Here is a 27,843-nt window from a genome sequence, read left to right as displayed (position 1 = left end):
GGCCTGCTCTGTGCCCTGCCATGACGGTGCCCACACTATCCAGTCTTCTCTCATTAGAGGTGACCCCGAGCACTACGGGTTAGGGGTCCTGACCCCCATGCTGTCGGAAATCTACGTAAAACTTTGGCTCCCCCAAAACTTAGTTGTCCCCTGGCACCTGTGGGGACCTGGCTCCTGGACCCCCTGTGGATACCAAAATCCTGGGTACTCAAGTCACTAGTATAAAAATGGCGCAGATCAACGCGCACAGTCGGCCCTGGACATCCGCAGACTCCCAACCTCGGAGGGAAGACAATAAGGTTTTTATTTTTAAAAATTCATGTGTAAGTGGACCCGTGCAGTTCAAACCCGTGTTGTTCAAGGGTCAACTGTAGTCATCTTTTCATGTTTCTATTTGATCTCTCTAGGTTGGAAAATTCTAGAAGCCAAAGACCTTTTTGTATACTTTGTTGCTTGCCGGTGCCTGGCAACCCCTGGGAAGACGGTGGTAGGAGCAGTGCGGAAGCACACACTCAGTGAGCTTGTGTGCTCGGCTCTGAGTACTCTGCATGGATTAGTGAGTCACCTTCACAATTATGAGGCAGGTGTGATATCCTCCCTGTTTCACAGAAGGAGGACCTGAGGCAGGAGAGATTAATAACTTCCAGGATCACACAACTGGCCAATGGCAGGGCAGAACTCAAGGCCAAGCTCTCTAGGCCTGTGCCCGGGATGCCCAAGGTGCTGGCCTGGGGTTAGGGGTACCAAGGCAAGGGAGAGCAATGACTGGGAACATCCACAATAAAACATGCACGGCACGATCCCACGCCTTCACACGTCCATAAATGTACATTCATGAAGGCAAACAAGGAGAGATGGGCAACGGGCAGGTAACCACCCCAGGAGAGTGGGGTTCCCAGTGACCTTTATTTTCTTTCCATGTTTGTACGTACTGCTCGGTTCTTCAAGGAGCCTGCAGGGCTGCTGCATATGGCAGAAACATAAACAATGAAGTCAATTTCATTACGGGAGAAAAAGTAAAACAAAACAAAATTAAAAGAGAGGAAAAAAGAAGGGGAGCGGGGAAGAGCCATCGAATGTTTCTTAACAGAAGGGGGGTGTGCCCATCCCTGGTTTAGAAGGCTCACTGGCACGGTGCAGGAGATGCAGAAGGGCAAACTGAATATACCACCACGCCGAGCGGTGATAATGACACCCACTAACCATCGCAGGCCCAAAGGAGTAACACAGGAAGTTTGAATGCCAGTTGCCCCCACAGCGGCACTCTACACCAAAGCCAAATGCCTGTCGACTGACAAATGGATAAACAAATTGTGATACGATGGAATGTTATCCAACCATAAAAAAGGAATGAAGTACTGACACATGCTACAGCCTTCTGAGTGAAAGAAGCCAGATGAAAGGTCAGATACCGGATGATTCTATTTATATGAAATACCCAAATTAGGTGAATCCATAGTCAGAAAGCAGATGAGCAGCTGACTGAACCTGGGGGTCGGGCAATGGAGGAAAATCACTCAGTGGGACGGGGTTTCCTTTTAGGGCGATGAGAATGTTCCGGAACTTGATAGAGGGGATAGTTGCACAACAGTGGGAATGTACTCGATGCCACTGCGTTGGGCATTTAAAAATGGCTGTGTTTATGTTACATGAATTTACCTCAATTTAAAAAAAATCTGGTTAGTCTTTCAACCTAGAGTGCTGAGAAAAATGGAAGGAAAAATTAGGATTAAAGAAAAAAAGAGAAAACCCCAGCAAATGAGGGAAGCAGGACACCCTAAGGAAGATGTAGCCTGAGACGAAGGGAGAGCAGGTCCGAGCTCAACGAGGGTGACCATGCCTGCTCTGCAGTGACCGAGCTTCCAGAGATGGAACCGTGTCTCCAGGGGCCACCGTGTTCACTCTCCACCTACAATCCCTCCTGTTTCACTCAGAAGATCTGAGACCACGGGGCTTGGGGAAGCTCTAACGGCAAAACTAAGTAGAAATAGCAAGAAAGATTGAAGCCAAGTATTCGAATCCTTCATTACTGGATGCAGACCCTGCGGGGAGGCCTCCCCAGCGCCAGCCACACCAGGCGGCCATGCGGCCTGGCCGCCTCTGCGTAGACTGGGAGCTGCTGGTGGGCAGGGACCGCACCTGCTTCAGGTGTCCCGGCCTGAAGCACAGAACAGGGGACTGCAAACATATGTGTTGAAGACATGAGTGTCCTCTGTTTTATCAACTGACCTACTAGATACAGCTCAGATACGGTACAGAACTCAAAAGGCTCCCAGGGATATACCCTGATACATTTCCCTGCCCCCCACCCCCACCCCCCTCTACTCTAGCTCCTCAGGCAACCTCTGGCAAGTTCACCATTGCTTTAAATGTGTCTCCTGCAGTGAAATTCGGAACCACAAAGGCTCAGACAACCAACAGGACCAGCCAGTGACTTGTGTGCCAGGTCATTGCCACAAGATGGCAGCTAAATGCGACATCAAGAGGAATGTCATCTGGTGAATACAAGGCTGCCGCATTCCGTGCCAGGAGGAAACACAGGCCCGGGAACGCCACCTGGCAGAGGAATGCGGCTAAGGTGACAGCCGCCCCCTCAAGTCATTCATGGCATGATGAGAAGCCCGTGGGCAGGGGCCACCAGCCTGTGACTAAGGCAGCACCCCCTGTGGCTCACACCTGTCCCAGACGCAGGCCATTTCAAGCTGGGGAAAGGCCGCGCAGCCCCGAGATGGCACGAGAGCAGACCCGTGACCACACTCAGCCTGGGACCCAGAGAGACGTCCAGTGGTTCATCTGGAGGGCAAAGGTTCACCTTCGAAGAACCCGCCACGGGCTAGGGGGCCCTGTCCCCGCAGAGGGCTCCGCAGCAGATGCGGGGCGTGGGAGCTAAGCTGGCCAGGAGGAGAGGGTCCCAGGAAGTCAAAGCACCAGGAGCGGTGACAAATCCAGGCCAATCCCAAGCCTGGGCACAGTCCCAGGGGGTGGGGGGGTGCGGGGTGTAACAGGAACATCAGGACAGATCGCCTTACCTAGCTGGATTGTGAAGGGCTTTTTTTGAAGAATGAGTAACCATTGCCCTGTACAGTCACCAAACCGAAGCCTAAAAAAAGGTCCAGGCCACACAGGCTCAACTGCTGTCCGTGGCTCCGGGCAATGTGGCCGCGCTCCGCAGGCTGGAGGGCGAGGCGCGCTTATCTGATTTCAGCCGATCTGTTACTGTATTTCATTCCCTGTCCTCCTGCCCAGAGGCTGTTGCAATGTGTATAAATTTAGAAAAAGAAAGATGAATAACATGGAAAAGTCCATTTTAACCGAATGAGTTGTCTTCTCTTTCTTTCTCTTTACTTCACTAAAGAAAAGATAAAATGATCTTATACTTATTTCACTGCTACCATCGTGGAATCTGGTATTCTGGGCAGCAGCTCGGTTATGCATAACCACAGCGCAAGATAAAAGCCAAGCTTCCATCCCAAATGTTTCTGAGAAACGGAGGGAAGGAGATGACAGCGCCTCGCCCGAGATCCTATGCTACGAGGGTCCCTCTGAACGCAGACGCGGTTGACGGGGAAGCCTGTCCCAGCTCGCCGGGCGAGACCCTGTGCCCACAGCTGCCGTTTCAGCAGCAGTTACACAATGATGCTTTAAATCAAATACAGCCCGTTTTTTAAGGAAATTAATATCACAGATGGGTGATTTGGGTTATGGTGGAAATGACACTAAAAGAGAAACTGCTAGAGAAATGCTTGCCTTCCCTCCCACAGACTCACAGCCAGTGGGTGTTGGGACCACTGGTAGGAAGTGACCACCAGTGACCGCCCCACCTGATCGCTTAGCCCAGTGGTCGGCAAACTGCGGCTCTCGAGCCACACGCGGCTCTTTGGCCCCTTGAGTGTGGCCATGAAGTTTCAATCGCACTGTACGTGCGCGCCCGCACATGGTATTTTGTGGAAGAGCCACACTCAAGGGGCCGCAGTTTGCCAACCACTGGCTTAGCCCCATTTCCATTTCACAGAGGAGCAAACCAAAGCTAAACCCAAAGCCACGTGGCTGCCGGTGACAGGGGTTCAGGACCAGGTCCCTCAGCTGTCCCTGCGTTCAGACCGCCAGCACCCCCCACCCCTGGAAGCCATCCGGACTCGAGGGCTGTACCTCCGACAGCATCTCAAACTGGCCTCTTCTCCCAAGAGCAATGGTCAGCAGGTCATAGACCACCGAGGCGCTCTGCAGACTGATGAGGCGGTCGCTCCTGTGCTCGGGGATCCTGCTCAGCACGGCGTCCCGGTTGGCCTGGAAGCAGCACGGAGGAGAGAAGCAGATGGTGAGCCAGCCGTGCACACAGCCTGCACTGTCGGGAGGCCATCTCGGCCTCTTGCCCTAACAGCAGGGTCTGGAGACAAGGGCGGGGATGGGGAAGGGGGTCTGTCACCTCTGGTTGTTTGTTCAAACTCCCCAGAGCGCCTCAGCCCGTGGTGCGGGGTGTTCTCTAAACTGTGGGGCCTGGGGGTGCGATCCTGTAGGACACGTGTCCCAGTTGGCAGGTATGTGGAGGGAGATTTAAGGGCCAGTGAGCGCAAAGCGGGGTGATTTCTCCTGGGCTCAGGTTCGCTGCAGGCACAGCTGTGCTCTGGGGCGGCAGGATCCCCCAGCAGGTCAGGCCCTGCTGCTCCTCACTCACAGATCCCGCTCTGCCGTATGTCACCGGCCCCACCCTTCCCATCACCAAATGGTGGCATCAAGTTCTCTCCGTCCTACAGAGACATGTCACACTTTTCCTCCACCACAAGGCAACACTCAGGTCCCTCGGTGACATCCTTGCTGGCATAGACTACAAAGACTAATCCGATCTTGTTCAGGGAAGCACAAAGCAGATGTATAAGTGACAGCAAGAAGCAAACAGATTTTTATTTTAAAGACATTACCACAGAGGACTCAAGAGAACACCTGCCTATTTCACATCGCCACTGCTTAGCAAGGAAGACAGCAGGCACATTCAAGCTTGTTAATCTCATCTATCTAGACATCAAAGGCTCCTTACAGCAACCTGTTTTCATTACCTTTGAAATATAATTTCTCTACAGATTCCTCCAGACAAACCCATGCGAGGAGACTCTAACCACTGGCTCCTTTTCCTCTCCACCTCCCCCCCGCCCCCCGCACCCCCCCCCCCCCCCCCCCCCCCCCCGCCCCACACACACACACACACCTCCCAGGGAGTTAGAATCGATAGTTAGATCTTCCGGTCCTTCTCCCTGCTAACTACCAGAAGTCTCCAGATCTACCCGTCCCTGGGAGCACGAAAAGAGACCCCCCAGCTCTTCCTGTGAAAGTGGTCACATGAGACGGGGCCGCTTGTCCGAGTAGGCTGATGTCTGTCTTCCTGCCTGACATTCAGAAAGACTATGCGCACCTTCTCTCTCACTAATGAGGTCAAAGGGCTTCTTTTTGTGAGTCTGGAGCATTTGCTTTTAGCCACCCATCAGCACTCACTCACTTCAAAACTCCTCGCTCCTAAATGTCAAAGACAAATAAGAATATATGTCAGGCCACTTCCTTCAAAGTGAGTCATCACCTATGAAAATAAGCCTGATTCTGAAGATTTTATCCTTAAATTTTTCTTGTTAGGAGTGGCTTTTCAGCCAACAGAAGAAGCTCGGGAGGAAAACAGGGCCTGCTGTAAGTGGTCTCATTGGATTTATTTGCTATAAATGCTCCATGTTGAGAAGAGAACAAAACAAAATACTATTTAAGAGAAATTTTCAAGTTATGCCAAATGCATTCTTTTTTTTAATTTTTAGAGAAAGTCTATGGTTTTCTTTTGAATAAAAAGGTACAACACAGAACCTTAAACTGATCCACAAATAATAAAGACCCCGGAGTATTGTATCAGTGTCCGTTGTGCAAATATAGTCCCAATGACTCCTTTCTCCTGGGGAAAACTATTTAATTTGAGGCAAGAAAGCAGTACAATTCCCAATGAGTTCTTGTAGGTGGAGAGACTACGGACAAATTATGCTTCTAAGATAAAGTCAGAACCAACAAAAAATACAATTTTCCCAAGTACCAAAAACACAACCACCAGCAATTCTCATTTTGGTTCTGAAATTGAGCACATTCTTTTTCTGTCCAAAAACAGAAAAATCAAGGAGTCAAGGAACATGAAAAAAGGGCTTCCAAAAGCAACTTAATTCAGGTTTCTACCTACATAATCATGGAATGACTTACAGTGGGAACATAATCATTTTGGTTGGGAACCTCATCCTTCATATTTATTGATGTCACTGGATTTCACCAGCCCCTGAAGGGATTTCCGGAAGTTAAATACCACAGAGACACATCTGACTGTCTCAGAGGGCTCTCCATTTTGAGCCTATGAGTTCCTCGCACTTCGTGAAGGAGCAGGAGAGATGGAGCCATCATCCCCAAGACACAGCACTTTAGAGAGGGGGCCGTGTTTTCCAGATTCCAAACGAATACATGACTGACAACGGAACTCAATATTTCCCATCAGAACTGTCCCCACGCTTCCAGAACTTCTATAGTGTAACCAACCAGGTCTGCCCAAGGAAACTGACTGCTGAGTTGCGAAGAGTCCAGCTCCGGGTGCAGGAGTGTCAGCGAGGAGGCCACCACGAGCTGCCCCATCGAAGAACTGATGACAAAGCACAGTGAGACTTGTCACCGAACGCCGGTGCCAGGCCGTCCACATGCGCGCCTTCCCCGACTGCGCCGAGGCAGAGGAGGGAGTGTAAGTGACACCGTGCTAAGTAACCAGCTGACAGTCAGGAAAGATGAGCCAACGGGGCAACCTGTCTCCTTCGGAGGAAGGCAGGCCAATGACGTCAAAGAGCTTCCAAGTAGAGAGAAGTGGTAACTCAAGCAGTCTTGCTCTTGTAAACATCTCTGGGCCATTGCACAGAACAAGAAAACCCAAAGCTCTGAATTAAGGAAGCTGTCCTCCCAGACCAAGTCCGGCCCTCCTGACCCCTCCCTCCGACTCGTGGCACATGCACGTTCTCCTGCTCATCTCTAAGCCTTTCTCACCTGAGTGCATTTCAGACCTCCCTTTAAACTGTGAAACACTTCTCTCGCTTCGGCTAGGATTCCTTTTGCTCCTCCCTTGTCCTCCTGCCTGCCAGGTGCGGTGCGGGATGTGGGAGGGGACAGTATGACCTACCGGGAAGACCACTGCACGGGGAATCGAGACGCCTGCTCTGGGCCTCGGGTTCCCCACGTGTAAACTGAGTGAATGGGCATGAGGACCTCTAGGTCCTTTCAAGTCCCAGGCGTTGGCCATTCTGCTCAGGTGCTGGGCACACAGTGGCTTGCCAAGGTACAACTACTATAACACGTATTACTCCTGAAAGATGCAAGCCAGGGCTGTCACGCCTGAAGATATACAGAGTGGAAACCCAATGAATGATGAGCAAGGAAATTCCAGACCTAAGAGGTGATATCCTGGCCAAACACGAAGAAAACACTTCGGAGGAATTTAGGGTCTGGCAAAAGCGCCCTCCCAGCAGCAGAGCCAGGTGACAGGAGTGAACCCTCCCGGCTGGCCGTGCAGTGCCCAGGAGCAGTGGGAGCTTGGGGAAGGGCCTGTGTAGAGGCCCAGGTAATTTCATCTGAAAACCAGAGGTTCAATTCACAAGTGATTTCTCTCCAAACTCTCCCTCCACGGCAAATCGAGAAGGCTCGGAAAGGGACCCTTGGGGGCTTCCTTCCCCCGGCAAGGATCCCTGGTGATCATTTTAGCTATAGTTTACCTATAGTATAGGCTTGTGTTAGTGTTCCAGCAATACTTGGCGGATAAAGGAATAAACTCAGATGCCTACTAATTGCTCGGGGAAGAGAAGCTCCATGCTCCGGGGTGACCAAGGAATGTGCTACCCAGTCCAAGAAGTAAGAAACATCCCTCCTTTTAAGCCTCTACTGTTTCTTCCCACCCAGGTATCCCATCTATTTTTCTCCCAAGGAAAAGGGTCACTATACTGATGCAGTAGCCATATCAAAAAAGGGACTACAGGAATAGGGAAGAAAAAAATGTAAAAACACATTCTACTTACCATAGATTCACTAATCAGCAATAACAACAGGGCCTCTTCAGTATTTTCTTGAGGACAAAAAATGCTGCATAAAGAAAACCAGCTTTGATATATGGCAATCTCAAAATAACACAAAATCCTTGACTATGAGCAGGACGAAATGCTAAAAAGTTTTAAGATTTTTATATAGACCCCATGGAAAGCAGTGTATAATCTGGACACTTGAGTTAATTTCTATGGTAATCTATGGAATTTGTACGTTCTAACTATACATTTTAGTAGCACACAGCAGGGTGTAAAAACCAATTTGAAAGTCCAAATAACATGTAAGCTTGTGATAGAAGCAGAAATTTAGATGGCTACAAACTGACATTATCTTCATAGCACCAGCTTTCTCCTAAACCCATTATGGAGGTGTGATTGCAGTACTCTTTTTACCTCTTTCTTGCTAACTGGCATATCTTATATTGTCCTTAAGATGAAATAAGAGATTGGAAGGAATTTTAGAGTTTGAATAATTTCTAGAATTCTGTAAGAATGTAGTGAGCTATCTTACGTAACCACGTGTTTTATTATGGGGTGGCATGCCAGATCTAGCTATCTTATTAATCAGTTTTATGGAATTTGGCTGAACTCTAACATCTTGGATTTTATAAAAAGCTTAAGTACGATGTTGATCAGGAATAGAGAACAATAAAAACCAAACAGAACCCAAATATGCATTCTCTATATCCTATATTTTATGCTTTGAGCATTTAAAAACACACACAGCATCCCTCCCCCTGTCCCCCGCCCCCCCAATCTGAAGCTCTAGAATCCTTAGAGTAGAATTGAGTGTTACCACAACTGGGCCAAACTCAACTCTTTTTCATGGATTGGAAGAGGAGTGCAATAAAGATGAACCTGGTTAGTAAAAACCTCCTGGATGTTCTAGAGAGGACTAAATAAAAACTAACTTTATCCTCTCAGGGGGTAACACTACAATCATTTAACTTAAGAGATGAAATGATTCACACACACACACACACACACACACAATGGCAAAAAAATGTTTTCCAAATTATTATAAATACTTGCTCTCTTTGAAGAGTTGGCAACTTTTATATTGTATCAAAGGACCATAAAAAGCAAGACAGAAAAGGTACCGTGTCTCGTACTCTTCACAAGTCTGACTTCCCTACAGGTAAGAAAAGCACCTGTGGAATGGGTCCTATGGCTCTTGCAGGGCTAAACTTTTAGGAAAAGGCTAATGTTTAGGAAACAAAGAGCACGATTCTGGAATCGGCAGTGCCTTCCTTAAAGAGGTAGCTTGAGGTGACCTGGGCTTTGAGAAGATGGAATACTTCTTCCTCCTTAAATTCAGATACAGAGCCTACGGGTTTTGAATTAAGAGTGGGGTGTGTGTGTGTGTGTGTGTCCACCCAGCAATCGTTTCCTGATATCCTGGCTTGTGCTTACATGCGATCATTAAGCATTTTTCATGGCTAGCCAGCCCTGCATTGTCCAGACTAACTGAGATAGAGAGCCCATGCTAATTGTGATTTAACACCAGCCAATTCGGCCATGGATAATCCCCAAATTCCACTTGAGCCATCCAGACTGCTTAAATGCGCGGTTGTTATTTTTACCAGAGCTGCTAACAAGTAGCACATTGATTTTAATTCCACTTCCTCTCCCCTTCCTTTGGAGCCAGGCAAGATGGAGACCTAGGAGCTGCACAGCACTCGGGGCTGGTGGGAGAAGTGGGGCAGGGAGGGAGGAAGGGTAGTTTTAAGAGGCCTGCCTGAAAAAACGGCACTGGAATGCCCTCTGAATAACTATAAATTCTCTAGACCCATTCCTGGCCATTCCTTCCCTTTTCCCTATTCAGGAAAGCATGGCGCTCAGAGTTCAAAGTCAAAATTGTTGGGGACTTCCCTTTTGTGACATTCTCTTCTTGGGGCCCAAGAGTTCAGGGGTGATGCGGGGGTGCTCAGACCTCAGAGGAAGTTGACTGAAGGGCAGGGTGGGGGATGAAAGGGGACAGGGAGAAAATGGGATCAGCGGGCAGTGAGGACCAGCTCCGGGAGCTGGGCTGGGGGCTGGCAGAGGAGGAGGCAGCGCAGGGTGCTGGGGTCCGAGTGGGCAGGCTGCGGTCTAGTCTTGGCCACATGACTACCTCACGGGCTGACCTTCAGGCAAGTTGCTCTTTCAATACTTCAGATGCATTTACCACCTCCTTACCTGATTTTACAGAAGACACAGGGGACAAGGGCGAGAACCCTTGTTTAGAAACAGTAGTCATGATTACTCTCAGAGAATCACAGCCCTTTCTGAAAAACGGCACTGTATGTGGTAGAAGCAATAGCACAGAAGAAGGTAACCCAACTTGATCCAGACGCATGTCCTCTTTCTGTCATCTAGCTATTCTACAACTGATGACAGGGCGGATGTCCTAAGGTCAAGGGCACCTTCCAGGTGTCAAAGCAACGCTGTTTAGGTGTGAGAAGGGCCTGGAGCACCCCTCACCCAGGAGAAAGTTGGTTTGTAAATAATGACATCAGCTCCCAGGTCCAGCAATGGTGTCTGTACCATTTTACTACGCCTGGCTAGAGGAATTCTGGGGAATTCCTGGAGAAAACTGCCTCTGATCCACAGCCAGCCAGATACGAGCTGAAAAATCAAAGCCAAGGATGGCTGCAGCCCCACCCCCAGCCCCAGCCCCAGCCCCAGCCCCAGCCCCACCCCCACCCCCAGCCCCAGCCCCAGCCCCAGCCCCACCCCCACCCCCAGCCCCAGCCCCAGCCCCAGCCCCACCCCCAGCCCCAGCCCCAGCCCCAGCCCCAGCCCAAGTCGCACTGTCTGTCAAATACGCCAAGGCCCTTGATACCGTCAGTCCTGGGTTTGCCCGGAAGGATGAGGTTCCGAGAGAGAGGAAGAGATTTAAATTAAGCGTGGAGAGTGCCTCTTGATTATGAGGGGTTGGCTGATCCCATCTGGAGGTTACCTAGGCTTCTACATAATTCTTCCCTTTTCTGTCAATCCACTTGGTAAAATTCCTTCATAACAAAGAAAAAAGGGCCCTTCACTCAGATCAGCCCCAGCCCACTGAGCTGTGCTGTGGGTGGACTGGGCGAGTCCTGCAAAGCACATGGCCTTGCACAAGGGCTGCCGTGCTCCTGGTGAGAGGACGGGCCAGGAGACAGCGCAATCTCTTCCCAAGCAAAACCATGACAAATAAGTGATTTTTTCTTTGACATTAGCATCTTCCATGCACCAAAAGAAGCTATCCAAAGAGCAAAAAGAGAGCCCAGGAAATGCAAGAAAATAGTTACAAATACCTCCAATGGCACTTGTTATCCAAAAACAAGAATTTGTAAAAATCATGAACAAAACAACAAACAACTGAATTTTTTAGATGATCTGAAATAATCTCTCCTCCAGAAAAGACACGCTACAGACATAGCAAAAAGGTGGCAGGTTCGATGACCAGCTGCATGTATCCAGGTTAGGAGTTCGATCACTGGTACGGGCATGTAGGCTGCTCACACAGCTTCAGTTCCACCATTATGTCATTTTCCTGACCCTTAATATCCCTTATCTTTATACTTAAAACAGCGTCTTCATACTTACCCCAAACCTCTGCACTGGCTACCAGGAGGTTCAGACCTCTATTTAGAGCTCCGTGATCACTACTTTCTCCTCCTAGGCCTACAAAAAAGTTAAGCAAAATACCTGGCACTCCTAGCTTTCGATAAATCTTTTCATCTTTCACTTCCTGGCAGAATAGTGGCTTTTAATTGCATTCTTTATTTTCGTCTAATTTGCATTTAATTGTCTAAGCCACCACAAATACTTTTTATAAGGAGGAATACAATGAAAGGAAAGATATATCTGAATGAAATGCACACATATGTGCACTAAGAAACACATGAGAATGTTCATAGCACTATTCTTCTTGGCCCCAAAGGAGAAACAACTCAAAAGTCCATTACAAGTAGAATAAATCAATATATTGGAGTATATTAATAACGTGGATAGATACTATGCAGCAATGAAAACAATCTTTTACTATATGTAAAAATATGGGTAAATCTCTCAAATATAATATTAGAAAAAAGAAGTTAAACAAAAAGTTTAATATATGTTTCAAAGATGAACCAGATTGATTCTTATGATAGAAGTCTGGATTGAGTCACCCTTGAGTAGGGGTAGTCATTGGGAGACGGTATGAAGAGGGCTTTTTGAGCTATTTCTTGATCAGGATGCTAATTACATGCATGTGTTCACTTGGTAAAAATTCACCATGTTTTAGGATCTGTGCCACTAAAATTTGCTTTGTATTCAAGTGAATTGGTGATAATGTCCTTTTGAGAACTGGCTGATCAGAGATTCCTGCCTTGGTAATATAGAAGCCCCAAAACAAATATAACCCAACAGCTTTTCTCTCTTTATAATAAATCAGAAGTAGGATTGTGAACATGCAAAACTAGAAAGTTAAAAATTGAAGGTAATAACTGAAGGAATAAGAAATAGTACAGAAATAAATGAAAAAAAGAGAGTAGATACACAATTAAAAAAAATACACAAAACCAAAAGCTGGCTCTTCAAAAAGATCAGCAAGATTTGATAAAATTTTTAGCTATACTGACCCAAAAAGAGAGAGAGAAAACTCAAATTACTAAAATGAGAAGTGAAAGACAAGACACGACTATACCAACCTTATAGAAATAAAAAAATATATAAGGGTATGTTATGAACAATGGTATGCCAGCAAACTAGATATCTTAGCTGAAACAAGCAAATTTATAGAAAGACAAAAACTACTAAAACTGACTCAAGAAGAAACAGGAAGTCTTAATAGACCTATAATGAGTAAAGAGACTGAAGTTGTAATGAAAACCTTCCCACATACAAAAGCTCAGATGGCTTCACTGGTGAATTCTACCAAACATTTAAAAAACAATTAATACCACTTCTCCACAAACTCTTTTAAAAAGTAGAAGAAAAAGGAATAGTACCCAACACATTCTATGAGGCCAGTATTACCCTAATACTAAAACTAGACAAAAATATCACAAGAAAAACTACAGAGCAATGTATTTTATGAATATTGATGTAAAAACCCTCAACTAATATCTTCATCACCTCTCCAAACTAACAAGTCAAGCTTAGAAATAAATAAAAGAAGTATATACCATGATAAGTGAGATTCACCCAAGAATCCAAAGTTGGTTTAATATCTGAAAGTCAATTAATGTAATATATCGCATCACATCACATCAAGAGAAGAGAGAACAAAACTCATACAATTATCTCAATAGATGCAGAGAAAGCATCTGATAGATTTAAAACACCCTTTCATGAAAAAAAATACTCAAACTAGTAATAGAAGGGATCTTCCTCAACCTGACAAAGGGCATCTATGAAAACCCATAGCTAACAACAAACTTAATGGTGAAAGAACGGATGCTTTTCACTTCCTAAGATCAGGACCAATAGAAGGGTGTTCACTCTGTCACTTCTATTCAACATTGTACTGGAGGTCCTAGCCAGGGCAATTAGGAAAGAAAACGGAATAAAAGCCATCCAGATTAGAAAGAAAGAAGCAAAACTAATCTCTATTTGCAGATGACATAATCTTGTATATAAAAAACCCTAAGGAACCTAAAAACTATTAGAACTAATGAATATTCAGCAAGATTGTGGTATACAAAAATCAACAGAATCAACCCAAAAATGAAATTAAGAAAATAATTCAATTCACTATCGCCACTATTGCATTAAAAAATTGCACATACACACACCAATTTAGAAATAAGTTTAACAAAAGAAGTACAAACTTTATACCCTGAAAACTACAAATTGTTGAAAGCAATTAAAGAAAACCTAAATAAATAGAAAGAAATTGATGTTCATGGATCAGAAGTCTTAATAATGTTAAGATGGCAATATTTATCAAATTGATTTACAGATTCAATGAAATTCCTGTCAAAATCCCAGTTGCTTTTATTTTTTTGCAGAAATGAACTGACTCCAAAATTCAAATGCAAAGGAAAGTGGGTAGGGAGGACAGTTCAGGGGTTCTGGGCTGATTCTGGCTGATCACCTTCCAATCACTTTCACATGAAAATGTTGTAAAATTGATTGTGGTCATGTAAGCACAACTATATGACTATTTAAAAGCCACTGAACGGTACAATTTAAATAAGTGAATGGTACATATAGTATGTGAATTACATCTCAATAAAATGGTTAAAAAACCCCCACATGTGTGTATCTGTCTGAAATGAAACTTGTGACTCAGTAACCAATCCTGGTATGAAAATGGTTCCTTTACCTAGTAACTGCATTTTCTAGATCTGCATGCTGCCTCCACAATTCTCCTTGTACAGATGGGGAAGCTGCTGCTAGAAGAGTCTTAGTGGCTTAGGAAATAAAGAAGCTTGAGCTTTCTGCCTTCGATGGGGGAGGCCACACTGGAACAGCATCCACACAGAGAGAGCGCTCCCTCCTCCTGTCCTCCATCTGTCCACCTTGATCTGGGCAGGGAGCAAGAACTGACTTCCTCAAAATACCTGGTACCTCATATGCCTGTCTATTATGAAGCATCTAAAGCAGAAAAAAAATGTAGGGTCTATTTTTAAGATATAAATATCACTTTCAAAATGAACCCAAATCTACTTCTAAATAGTTCATAAAAAGGGGTCAGCATTGTAAAGTGAACTTGGGAATTGCAAGAACACATGTTCTATGAATCCAGATAAGGACTAAAAAATAAACAGGCTGTGAATTAGGCAAACTCATGGCTCAACAAGGCCATGAAAAAGGAGGATAAAAATGAAATTAAAATAAGCCCAGGGAAAACGTTAAGAATATGCTCACTTGTCTGAATTTGTACAAGGCAACTGATCAAGATGATAAGGGAGAGAGATGCTTAAGAGGACTAAGAGACAGGTGCTTTGAGAAAAGCTGTCCCTTGACAGTGCAATAACCACTTTCAGAAGGTATACGTGTAGTAAAAATCTATTCCCTCCCCCTAACCACTCCCCCACCGCCCCCCATGACTATCGGTGCTTTCTCTGGGGCCTGCGGTCTCTCGGCCATTTTTCTAATTTGACAACAGCCAGAGAGGGTTTCCCTCTTTATTTATACATGTTCCCTTTCCTTCATGGAGAGATTCTGAAATGTCATCGTGCCTTGTCCTTACAAGAACAGGCAAAGATGGGAAGTAAAGGCTCTGAGGGGAAAGTCAAGAATAAGCCCACATTGTTCCTGCCTGCTTGCCCTTCTCACGGTCTCTCTCCCTCCTTTCCCTCCTTTCCTGGCCTGGGGAGACCCAGGTAGAGGCTACAGCGGTTCACTAGCCCATTATCCTCACAGGTGATCGAGTCCCAAATTTAAAACTTAAAATAACCAAGAAGTTCTAAGGAGACAGCACCTTCCAATCACTCGCACATTAATTCTCCTTCATATAGCTAATTCAGTTTCAAACAATTTTTTTAAACAAAAAGATGAAGGAATTGAAGCAAAGTACAAAGTTAACTGGCTGGCTTTACAACTAGCTTTCTCACTGACTGCATACAACGCTGGGTTTCTTCCGATAAACAGACTGAGAAGTCAAAGACCAATAGCAACGTCTGAGATGAGAGCCTTTCCCTCACCAGTGCACAGACGTTTGCTGAAAGTGTGAGGAATAATGAGGCACCTCGCTTAAATTGGTCAATGATACTTCTTCATCAGGTTTTCTTTCAGGGGGAAAATATCTGCCCTTGAGCTTCTTACTCATCGTTGAATTTTCCCAAAGCTTCCCTCCCATCCCCTGATACATAAATGAGGAATCAGCTCCCATACTTCTCTCCTGAGTAGACGCGGGCTTTCCGGCTGAGGCTGTAGGTTTTTGTGTTGGCTCCTTTTCGGAGAGGGTCGTCCAGAGGCGACTGGCATGGCGGGTCCTCCAGAGGGTTCCAGTAGCTCTGTTCACACATCCCCCGCAACAGGATCTCCGCCAGCTGCCTCGCTATGGTCTGGGAACACAGAGGAGCAAAGGCATAGCCATGAATCTGTTTTGTATCATTCAGTCACCCTCTACTAAATATTTTTCATTCATCACTTTGTATTATGCACTCTTCCAAGTCTCATAATGAAATATTTGGATGAAATTATATCAGTTGATGACAAAACGAAGACAGGATACACTAAGATATTTGGACAATTTAAAAAAATAAGTTCATGCCCTTCAAATGCCACCTGCCTCGGTTGCACTCTGGAACGCTAAACCTGTTTTACACTTTTGGTTAAGCTCTTTTTCAAAAACCCTTATAAATAACAGGTGAACTGCAAATATTTTCATCACCTCCCACATGATGCCTGCTAAAGCCCACACTTCACAAAAAGCCACTACTCAACCTAGGTCAGTGGTCGGCAAACTGCGGCTCGCAGCCACATGCGGCTCTTTGGCCCGCACGTGGTATTTTGTGGAAGAGCCACACTCAAGGGGCCGCAGTTTGCCGACCACTGACCTAGGTGATGTTATCCCTGAAAAAATCTCTGCTTTGATGATACGATGACGTCCAGCGTAGATTTTCAGACTGTCTTCCTCCCTAGAATGCCACGGCCTGGTCCTCCATGGCCCCACCCTGGGACCCCACTCCTGAGAGCCCTGTTCTCGGTGACCCTGGGACCCTGCAATGGAGAAGGCCAAGTGGGGAGTATGGCTAATGATCAAGAGAGGCCTTTGTCCAACGTTGGGTAGGCATCTCTTTCCTCACCGTGAAAACCCAGGAGTGCCTGGTCCTCCTGATTTCGATGCAGATTACTACCTTCTCCAAACTCCAGCTCCACCGCCCACAGCAGCCCAGAATGATGTATGGGGGAAGGAGCACACGGCTTCTACTAAGAAGTATTTTGTTGACTGATGCATATTAGGTTGTTTCCAATGACAAAACAAAAGGAAAGGTAAAAACAAAAAAAGAAGAAAGAAGAAAACCCTTCTGAAAAACAGAAGCACTGCACCTCAGGTGGCCCATGATCAGCCAGAGGCAGCAAAAGAAACCATCCACCAGCAGCTTTTCCAGGAGGTCTCAGCGCTCTGCAAGATGCAGACAAAGGATGCTGATCTTCCCTGCAAAGGAGCCTTTTTTAATAATATGTTCCAGAGGAGACCTCTGCTAGGCTTTCATCCATGTGAAATCTCTTAAAATGCCGCGAGGAAACTTAAACGCAACCAAATCACTAGCTTGGTGGTTTCTGATAATCACCGTGTAAAGGCAAATTTTCTTGATTATTCTCAAGTAAGACTCATTGGCTTTAACTGTCTATAAAAATGTGAAATTAAACCACTCCTATCATCCCCAACTGAGCCATCTGTAAAGCTTTCTTAAGAACACAATTTCCAGGGCCTAAACGATTCCTCAACTGTTTTCTTAAACCTTCCGCTCCAGTTTCACTTGGACTCACCGCAGTCATATAGCTAATGACTTCTGCTGGGAGCGTCGATGGGCAAAAATTACCTGCGCTCCCGGCAGCTGAGCAAAAAAGGATGCTAAAGGAAAAAAGGCACAAGGACCTTCATTTTCTGGATATGGAGGGATTCTAAAATGATAAAAACTTCTGCCCCACACAGTTTGCTTGTCCACTACTAGATCTCAATTCCCTCGGGGCATTACCCTTCCAGAGAGACCTTTAAAGTAGGTTTTGATGTGTGCATATTCTAAAGGCACCCATCACCTCACCAGTGCCCTGCCGATGAGAAAGGATGTCTGCTTGCATTCACTGAAAGCTCAAATGAAGTTCAGGAAGAATGATTAAATATGAGAAATTATCAGCAAGATCACCAATATCTATCATACCTTTTGTTTTATTTTTAACTTTTTAAAAATGTATTTTTACTGATTTCAGAGAAGAAGGGAGAGAGATAGAAACATCAATGATGAGAGAGAAGCATCGATCAGCTGCCTCTTGCACGCCCTACAATGGGCATCGAGCCCGGAACCCAGGCATGTGCCCTGACTGGAATCGAACCGTGACCTCCTAGTTCATAGGTCGAGGCTCAACCACTGAGCCATGCCAGCTGGGCTATATCATTTATTTTTTACCTGGAGGTTGCATTTAGCTTGCAGTTTAAATGCTTAAAAACTGCTGGTAACTATCAAATGAACTCAGAATTAAAGGAAGGAAAGGGGCCCGAAAGAAGACTCGAACTTTTACATACAAACTCAGTCATGAAATGCACTTTTTTGTATGTATTTTAAAGTGTAATAAAATTCACATAACATTAAGATCACCATTTAACCATTTCAAGTGTGTACAATAACGGCATTTAGTACATTCACAGTGTTGTGCAATCATCACCCTCCCTGGTTCTAGAACATTCTCATTACCCCCAATGAAACCCCAAACCCTTTTAAGCAGTAAGTCCCATTCCTCGTCCTTCCAGACTCTGGAAACTACTCATCTGCCTTCTGCCTCTATAAATTTGTCTAGCTGGGGTATTTTCCTATCAGTGAAACCATATAATGGGTGGCATTTGTTTCCGGCTTCTTTCACTCAGCGTAATGTTTTCAAGGTCCATCCTCGCTGTAGCATGTGTCAGTGCTTCATTCCTTTTTATGGCTGAATGCTATTCCATTTATGGCGGCACCACATTTTGCTTACCTAGCTGTCAGCCGACAGACACTTAGATTGTGTCCATCTTTTGGCTGTTGTGAATGATGCTGTTATGACCATTCATGCACAAGTTTTTGTTTGAACACCTGCTTTCAATTCTCTGGAGTATTTATCTAGGAGTGGCATTGCTCTAAATGTACTTTTAAATCTTTCTCTGCTATGGTCTCACACCAGACTGAGTTTGACAAAGCAACTTTCCATCTCATATGAATGTTACAAATTTGCAGTTATCAGCTAATCTAAAAAGAATCAAATGGCTATTAAGACCAATGAAAACCCTGTCTAACGAATGGCAGTAGCTGGAGAGGCTTTCTGAGGTCCATTGTAAGCCAAGACACCAGTAAATAAGACCTAAGAAGCGCCTCTCAGTGAGGGTGGGCTAAGAATCACTGCGCAAACTAGAAAATAGGGCTCTCAGGTCCTGCCCAGAACTGCCCAGCTGGCATTTCTGAGGCAGGCACAGGGATGTGGACAGGGTGGGGCAAAGGGAAGTTTACAGTTGTTCCTATGGAAAGTAACACAGTAATTAATAATTAATAAATACAATAATAAACTTTGTGTTTCCCCTACTCACAACTTTAAGCCTACTTTTGCCCTACCTTGTGTTTAAGTTTCTCTCCAAGAATTCTGACACATTCCTTTAAAAAAATATAAATGTATTTTTATTGATTTAAGAGAGGAAGGGAGAGGTAGAGGGAGATGGAAACATCAGTGATGAGAGAGAATCATTGATAGGCTGCCTCCTGCATTAGGGATCGAGCCCACAACCCAGAAATGTGCCCTGACCAGGAACTGAACTGTGATCTCCTGGTTCATAGGTTGACACTCAACCACTGAGTCACGTCTGCCGGGCTATTCCTCTCATATTAACACTGACCAGTTAACAGCTGAGAATGTCCAGGGGCAGCTCCAGTCTACCCAGACTTTCTTTCAAGGCCTCTTCACTGTAATTCTCAGAAAACAAAGAAAGCTGTCTTCCTTCCTAATGTATATCTATTTATAAGTTCAAACATACTAATTTAAAAATCATAAACCTTATAATGAAAGATATTCTCTAATTCTGAAAAATAACATTGAAGTTAGCAGCAGGCAGATTCCAACAGTGTATTCAATACAGTCACTCTTTTTAATGAGAAAAAAAAAACATTTGTTTCCTTAATGAATGAATATATATTTTTGAGAGACAACAATATGAACAAATGCTCCATATGTAAGCAATTTTGAAAGATGGGCTTTTTCAATGTGCTTGAAAAAGTTATAAAAACATTTGCTAACACCATCAGTTACTTATATTATGCTTCCAAATTTTGGAAAAAGCTGTTATATTGACCAGCTGAGAAGTTTTATGGAATGTTGGGAGTAGATCAATGAGGGGGAAAAAGGCAATGATTTTTATCCATATTTTGCAGTGGTTTCCACTGTAAAACATGGATAAAAATTACTACAAGTTGAAATACTTTGAATTTCTTAAGGCACCTATAGATCACATGACTATGTAAATAAATATTGAAGACCAAGTGAGTTGGTGGGGGAGGTATGTGTGAAGTCCATCTTCTCTCATCCCCATAGTCCCAGGAAAGCCTATGGCTTAGCCATCTGGCCCCATGAGTTATATGTCTGCATCTAAAACTCTGGAGACATCAAACGGAAGATACAGCCTCGTTTCTGTGACAGGAATCCGTTAGCCTGGCCCCAGGGCATGCTCTCCTACAGCATTTAAAGGATTTGTGATGATGGGAGGACAATCGCATGGATGACAGAAGACAAAAGAAACTGCGATCTTACACGGGGTTTCTGCATCAGTGGTGACAGGCAGCATTTGCTCCCAGTAAGCACCAGGCCTTTGCCCAAACCCTCACTCAATGGCTATGGCTCTGAAGGGAAAGCTATGAAGGTGTGATGAATGTCTCCAGGAAGGAAAGGGAAAGGATTAAAAAGGAAGAGAGAGAAGTCAAGTCAAAAGGAGAGCCAAATGGCTGATCAACCCATTACTTAACTTCTAAGTTTTACAGTCAATACTAGAGGCCCAGCGCATGGTCCCTAGGCCTGGCCTGCGATCAAGGCCATCTTCCCCAACTGCCCGCAGCCGGCCCCGCCCCCTGACACCCCCCACCCCCACCCCTGTTCGCCATCGGGTGATCGGTGCCTGATGGCCTGGGGAAGTGACCAAGAGGTCAGCTGTTCCCGCCTGCTTGCTGGCCCCGCCCCCCCCATGGATGGCCATCAGGAAAAGGGACCAAGAGGTGGTCAGTACGCCTCATAGTGACTGGTCCAGTGGTCGTTCTGGTCGTTCTGCCATTGGGGTCAATTTGCATGTTACCCTTTTATTATATAGTATAATTAGTTAAACAACTAGGTACTGCTCAGGGCTAATCTGCTTTGCTCTGTCTGTATGAATCATTAGCATACAAGCGATCCCTTCCCGCAATGGCATCTGGGAGGGCTTACATTCTACCTGCCTTACGGGATGCATTTCTTATGTTTAAGAGAGAGCACTACAGATGAGCAACTGAAAAGATGCCCAACATCATTAGCCATCAGGGAAATGTAAACCAAAACCACGATGAGACAGCACCTCACACCCACTAGGATGGCTACAGCTAAAAAGACAGACAACATCAAATGTCGAGGGTGTGCAAAAACTGGAACCTCATAACTTCTGGCGAGAATGTAAAATGGTACGACCACTTTGGAAAAGAGTTTGGCAACTCCTCTAAATGTTAAAAATAGAGTTACCATACGATCCAGCAATTCCACTCCTAGGTACATACCCAAGAAAAATGAGCACATATGTCCACATAAGAACCTGTATAAGGATGTTCACAACAGCATTATTCATAACAGCTAAAAAGTGCAACAGCGCAAATGTCTATCAACTAATGAATGGATAAGTAAAATCCTACATAATAAAAGCCTAATATGCAAATTATCCCCCCAGGCGGTCATTTGACTGGGAGCTCGACCGCTCACTATGACGTGCTCTGACCACCAGGGTGCAGTGCGGAACATGGCGGACATCAGCGACATGCTGCGACCTCTCACTGGCTACCTGGGGGCGAGGGTGATGGGGATGGAGGTGTGGTGAGAATGCAGGGTGTCTGCTGAGCTCACTCTCATTCCCCCTGCTACCCTCCCCCAGGACAACAGGGCTCGTGCACTAGGGAAGCCCCCACACTCAAGTGCTGGGTGCCCATAAGGAGCCTGCACCTGCGCAGCGTCTTTGGGTGAGCCGGGCCACAGCCGCCGGGATCACAGGGCCAGTTGGGCTCCTTGTGGGTTTGCACAGGAGCTGGTCTGCGAGGCTGGCCGGTAGAGAGCGTGTTGCCTGCCCGGCTTTCATGCAGCGCTGCTGGGCGGCCCCAGTGGCTCAAGCTGCGCCCTGGCCCACAGCGTCCGCCACACTCACCGCACCTACATGTGGGGACTCAGGTGCTGTGACTCAGGCGGAGGTGGGTGCGTGAGGGCCTGTGGGCCCAGGTGCTGCCCAGGGCCCAGAGTTCAGCTGGGACCTGTCCTTCCATGCCAGATGCTCATACTTTGATCGCCGGCCAGTCCTAGGGACCGCACCTGTGCACAAATTTCATGCACTGGGCCTCCAGTGTCTTATATCCATACAATGGAATATTATTTGGTAATAAAAAGGAACAAAATGCTGGTGCGGGCTACAATATGGGTGAACCTTAAAAATATCCTAAAGGAAGCCAGTCACAAAAAGACCACATATTGTATAATTCCATTTATATAAAATGTCCCAAAGAGGGAAATCTATAGAAACAGAAAGTAAATGAGTGATTGCCAGGGGCTGGGGAACAGGGAGAAGGGAGATTGACTACTAATGGCTATGGAGTTCCTTTTTGGGGTGATGAAACCTTTTAAAATGAAATAATAGTGATGGCTAAACAGTCCTGTGTGTATACTAAAAACCACTGACTATAAACAGTTAATTATATGGTATGTAAACTGTACCTATTAACATATATGAGAGAGAAAGAGAGAGAGAGAGAGAGGTCACACTTAGTCGAGTCATTCACCACACTTACCATTCGCAGGTTCTGAGTTGTTCTCGTCTCGACCGCTCTGAGGAGCTCTCTGAACCTCCCCACTCCTCTGGTCAAGTTCCTGTGTGCACACAGAATTTGACAGGGTTTCCATCTGGCGTGTATTAACATCAAACGTTTCATATACATATTTCAATGCATTTTATCTACATAAAAGCTGTTGGCTATATTTTAAGCAACAATTATTCTGAATGTGCCTGTCCATCTTTGTTCAAATCTCCAAAACATGACCTAGGATTGATGGATTTTTGTGTTTCTGCAACCAAATTTTCTCACAAAAACAAAAGTTGGAAAATCAATTCTGAGGCTCCCTTCTCCCCGCCCCTCAAAAGCAAGGTATCTTGCCAGAGTCTATCTTCATCCTTACGTGGCTCCTTGGTTTTCCTGCCCTGCTGAGTGGCGCTGAAATCTGTCTTTTCATCTAAAAGGTGGGTGGCAGCTGGGCAACAGAAATATCCACAAGGCACCGCATGCAGTGTGGGGAAAGGCTACTTGTAACTTGCCATTTTTATGGGCGAGACAGAGAGAAAAGGTGTGAGAAATGAGGGGCTCCACCAAGCAACCACGCTGCATCTTTGCAAACATAAATTACTGCCCAATAAATCCATCAAATGCTCCCCACCCCCGCCTCCAAGCCCGCGGAGAAGCCAAGGGTCAGAGGCCCCTTCTGGGAGCAGCTGTATGAGCATGGAACCTGAGCTGCCGGACGGCTCAGAACACATCGCATCCCGCTGCCCCACACACCTCACAGAGACGTGTTTGGTGACACATTTCATTAAGGGACAAATGATTCCTGAGTAACATCCTGGTCAATATATCCAGGCCCCACTTGTCCTCGCTGAAAGCTGCGCCCGGCTGCTCAGCTGGCGCACTCCCCAGCCGGTCCCTTTACATTGAGCGCCGCTACCACCTATGACATAACTCGGGGATATTTATAACCTGCTCATTAGAACACATCTCATCTTTCCAAGACGCCGCAGAGCCCAGAGCCGGTCAGCCGGTGCAAACCTGTCAGCCAGCCCTGCAGGCTGTGGCAGATGCTCCAGGCATTCGGCCCTCTTCTTGGATGACATTTTAAATTGCACAAAGGCATTAAATCAAACTGAATGTGGGTTCTGTACATTACCAACACTCGCAAGGGCTATCAATTCGCCTCTTCTACCTACACGACATCCCAGAACTCTCATTCACAAGAACAGCCCCAGAACTTCGCTCAGTTTGTTGGCGCGGGTACACAAATACTCCCGTCCTCCTCCCACCCACACGGATCGGGTGGTAGCAGATCAGTGTTTTCTGGGGGCATAGGAAGAGAAGCGTGAGCTCAGGACTCGAAGCAGCGCGGAAGGAGATCTAAGAGGCGGGGGTGAAAATCAGGTGACAGGCCTGGGAACATGCAATCTCCTTTGCTTTCCCCTTCGTTTGTTTTTATGGGACCCGTGTTCTCAGGCAACAAAGTACATTTGCTTTTGGACTGAAGCTCAGTTCTCGTAAGTAACGTGGGGGAAGGAGACAGCGACAGCTAAAACACGGACGGGCAGGAAGGAGTAGTCTGTTTTATTCCAGAACCACTGGTTAAGCTCCCATGGTGTCCGAGGCACAAAAGCAGTGGCATTGTGAACTGTATGACAGGGGTGGGACTGACACGACACAATGGGAGACCCAGGTTTCGAGGGCTGTTTCCCGGGGTGGAGATCAGGCCTTGAACGGGCAGCACCAAACCTCAACACTGTAACTCAGGGAAGGCTGCGAGAAGGGAACTGGTCACTCAGAATGAACCCGCGTCCTCCTTGCAGAAGGAGTGACTTATCGAGGCAAAAACACAATATTCTAGCCGTAATGACCTAACACTGTCTACTCATTATGACACGGAAGGGACATGGCTTGCTCAGGTTCCCAGACCCGGCAAGGGAGTGAGCCGGGAACTCTGTCACCCTCTTGGACAAAAGAAACGTAGATTCTCGAAATGAAGTACAGCTCAGGGGAAAGCACAGACTATGAGATCAAGAGCTCAGGCCTATGTTTTGTGTCATTAATATGCAAATTACTTAATATCTATATACACGGCACACAGTACAAATTTCATGCATTCCAGGGATGGCAGCCAATGAGATACTTCTAGGAACCGGTTCACAAGTGGGGAAAATCTGTTGGCCCAGGTGAAGCCGCCCAGCGCCCAGGGCAATGTCTTCGCTGCCTTAAAGGAGAAGGATGGATAAATTGACCTCCCCTCGAGGGCGGAGGTGGCTCTCTGTGCAGGACCGAGGCCCTCTGGTGGAGGACTGGAGGAAGTCCCCCAGACCAAGGGGCAGTCACACATCCTAAGGGGAAACGAGGGCATGTTCCCAAAGCACTGACGTTACCTTGGAAGCAGATACAAGTTTTTCTCAAACTGTTTCTAGTGTGTTTCTGTGAATCAAATTCTTCCTCAAACTGGGAGGCATCCTGCTCGTGAACCAAGGATCCACAGCGGCCGCGAATGTCTCGGCAGGCCTGGGGCTGTGCTGCCCCATGAACCGCGGCCCCATCAGGCCGACCGCGAGGCTGACTGTCCAACCACAGGCCAACTCGGCAGCAGGAGGAAGGAGGAGCTGAAGGTAAAAGGCTGCTCATTGTAAATATTAGAAAGTGAAGAAGAACCCAGATGCAGAAACATGCGATTCTCATGGACGCCCACACCGTTCATACGTCTTTAGGTCGCATCATCTTATCCAGCCAATCGCTTTCACTGTTGGCAGCAGAAAAAACAATTTCTAATCTAGCTGGATAATCATGAGACAAAGGAACAAAAAGGGAAATTAACTTTAAGAATTACATCCTAAATGCTATGAAATAACCCGAGTGGAGGGGAGTAAACAAACGCCACAGGATTGCTTCTTGTCTCTGAACTGTTACTTTATTTTTAAAATGTTGTGATCAACAACTAGGTGGAAGGAACTGCTGCTTAAAACCTCTGCTCCAGAATGAGGAGAGGCGAGGAGTGTCCCTGGGGGTGAGGCTCCCACAGACCCCTGACAGGAGGTCAGTTACCCATTTCAACACCCTTGACAGAGCGCAGTGATGTCAGAATTCATTGTGGCAAACCATTCTCCCAATGAATGTTCTTGCCAACCCCGGAGCAGCAGGTGCGTTGGCAAGCTGTCAGAACGCGGGGTTCACCCCTGCACCTTGCTGGGGCCAGCTCCCCGAGCCGGGTGCCTGTTTATCCAGGTCAGACGGTTCCCAAACAGCTCCAGCTCTGACCAAGGAGAAAGTGCCAGCAGGTCCCTTGTGCACCAGCCCGTTTCCAGCCAGAAAAACAGGCAAAACCCCGCTTCCACTTTCCAGCGTCACTGCCTGTCCCCAACCCAGTGTCCCACGGCTTTGCTCTTGTTCAAACACAGGCAACCTCCTGCTCGGTCTCTGTCCCTTTGCATGGGGACACCGTCTCCCTCTCCCTGACCTACTTCCATTTTTTCCTTCTCTCCTCCCTTTTCTATCTGGTCTCCTCCTCCTCCTCCTGAATCTCCTCCTTCCAGGGCTTGTCTGCTGGCCATGAGGTCAGTGCAAAAGCATGACTTCCTGCGGACACCGGCGGGGAGGGGCCTGTGGCTTGCCTCTTGACCCCCTGGGCCCTGCAGCAGCACTTTGGAAGTCTTGCCCCTGAAGTGTACATTCTTATGAACAAGCCTACAGCAGCGCCTGGTTCTGCTCTAGGCCTCGGAATGACAACCTCAGCTCCTGAATACCATCACCTGGGCCTGTGTATCTAACCGAGGGGGCTGGGAAGGGGGGGGGGGGGGTGGAAGCAGGGCTCCCAACCCCAAATCAAAACGGAAAACTCAGAGACTGAGAACCACATCGCCTCGCGATGGGCGCTACTTCCACAGCAAGCTCAGAATAGGGCTTTGTTCTTCCTCTTCCCATTTCTTAGGAGTGAGAAGGGAAAATACAATTCTTCCCCTTAACTTATCCTTCTAAATTATCGTCTGACCTCAGAGCTTGGCCCAGGCCACCAATCCACTTAAAGTCATTAGCAACTATCACTGGTGCACACACTCAAAGTCCTGATGTGAGTACTTTCGTTGTTCTGGATGCCAAATCCCTGGTCTCTTACCAACCCTCACTTCTGGAACTCCCAAGTGGCAGGTTATTCCAGCCTTTACTGAGCACCAAGTCCCAGGCTGAGGACACACTGGCGAAGGCCACCACCCCTGCCTCAGGGAGCTCAGAGGCTTCACAGCCCCCAAAAGAATGTAGGCGCCTTGAGGACCAGGGTCTTTGTTTTGCCCACTAACATGTCCCAAATCCCTCAGACAGAAAGCGCTCAGTAAATATTCATGGGGTGAATGCAATTCAGAACTGCCAGAGTCAGATGAAGCGAGGCCACAGGGGGTACATCCCCCTGCCTCTCGTCCCTTTTTTGGCACTGCTTGTGACGGGCAGTAGCACAGCACAGCTCTCCCCTACACAGAATCCTCATGTGCCCGTCCGTGGTGGCTGTGCCTGGGTGCCCAAGGGAGGGGTGACACGCTGGTACCAAGCGATGTTGCTGGGCATGCCTGGCCTGACAGCTTCGAGACAGCTATGTAGATAATGAGGACTTCAAGATTAAAAAAAAAAAATCTTCCAGACACTTCCCTTCCCATATGCCTTTCCACATGCTCCTCTCTCTGTCTGAAGTGTCCAAAGAAACTTCAAGTCATCCATCAAGACCCAGCCTCTCCGGGAAGACCAAGGCACCGGTCCTGGGTGCTCCCAATGGGTGCGCCTGTATTTTGAGCACAGGTGACACTTAACACACTGATTTTCATGTGTATTTAGGTCTGTCTTCCAACCAAACTGTGACCATCGTGAGAGCACAGGCCCTCTTTGTACCGCCTCTCCATATCCCAGCAGCCTCACAGAGCTAACCAGGCACTCAGTGACACCTGGTAAGCGGTAGGACCCCCTTCCCACAAGAGTGAGCACAATCTTCTATTCTGAAATCCCTTTCCCATTCTCTCTGCTGAGAAGAGCTTTCTTGATTACCAAGGGAACGAGGGAATCGGGTACTTCTTACGTCATGAGACGTGCCCATACGTGTTCTCATGTGCCCATAATGTCCATGCTTATAAGCC

The 27,843-nt window shown here is 46.7% G+C and overlaps 1 protein-coding gene across 6 annotated transcripts in view; it reads right to left on the bottom strand.

Annotated features, from left to right (window-relative positions):
- LOC139009585 (tetratricopeptide repeat protein 7B) overlaps positions 1 to 27,843 on the bottom strand; it is a 191,201-nt gene that overhangs the window by 96,001 nt on the left and 67,357 nt on the right. For all 6 annotated transcript variants that reach the window (XM_070413837.1, XM_070413833.1, XM_070413835.1 and 3 more), the window contains 4 exons: positions 22,730 to 22,808; positions 15,876 to 16,048; positions 8,064 to 8,127; positions 4,150 to 4,287 (listed from right to left, as the gene is read on the bottom strand). In XM_070413837.1, coding sequence (XP_070269938.1) covers positions 4,150 to 4,287; positions 8,064 to 8,127; positions 15,876 to 16,048; positions 22,730 to 22,808 — 454 coding nt within the window. The remainder of the gene's footprint in view (positions 1 to 4,149; positions 4,288 to 8,063; positions 8,128 to 15,875; positions 16,049 to 22,729; positions 22,809 to 27,843) is intronic.

The sequence above is a fragment of the Myotis yumanensis genome, unplaced genomic scaffold, assembly GCF_028538775.1.
Source record: "Myotis yumanensis isolate MYYU_CA2020_CCGP unplaced genomic scaffold, mMyoYum1.0.hap1 SCAF_1, whole genome shotgun sequence".
NCBI lineage: Eukaryota > Metazoa > Chordata > Mammalia > Chiroptera > Vespertilionidae > Myotis > Myotis yumanensis.
This window is presented reverse-complemented; position numbering and strand designations above follow the sequence as displayed.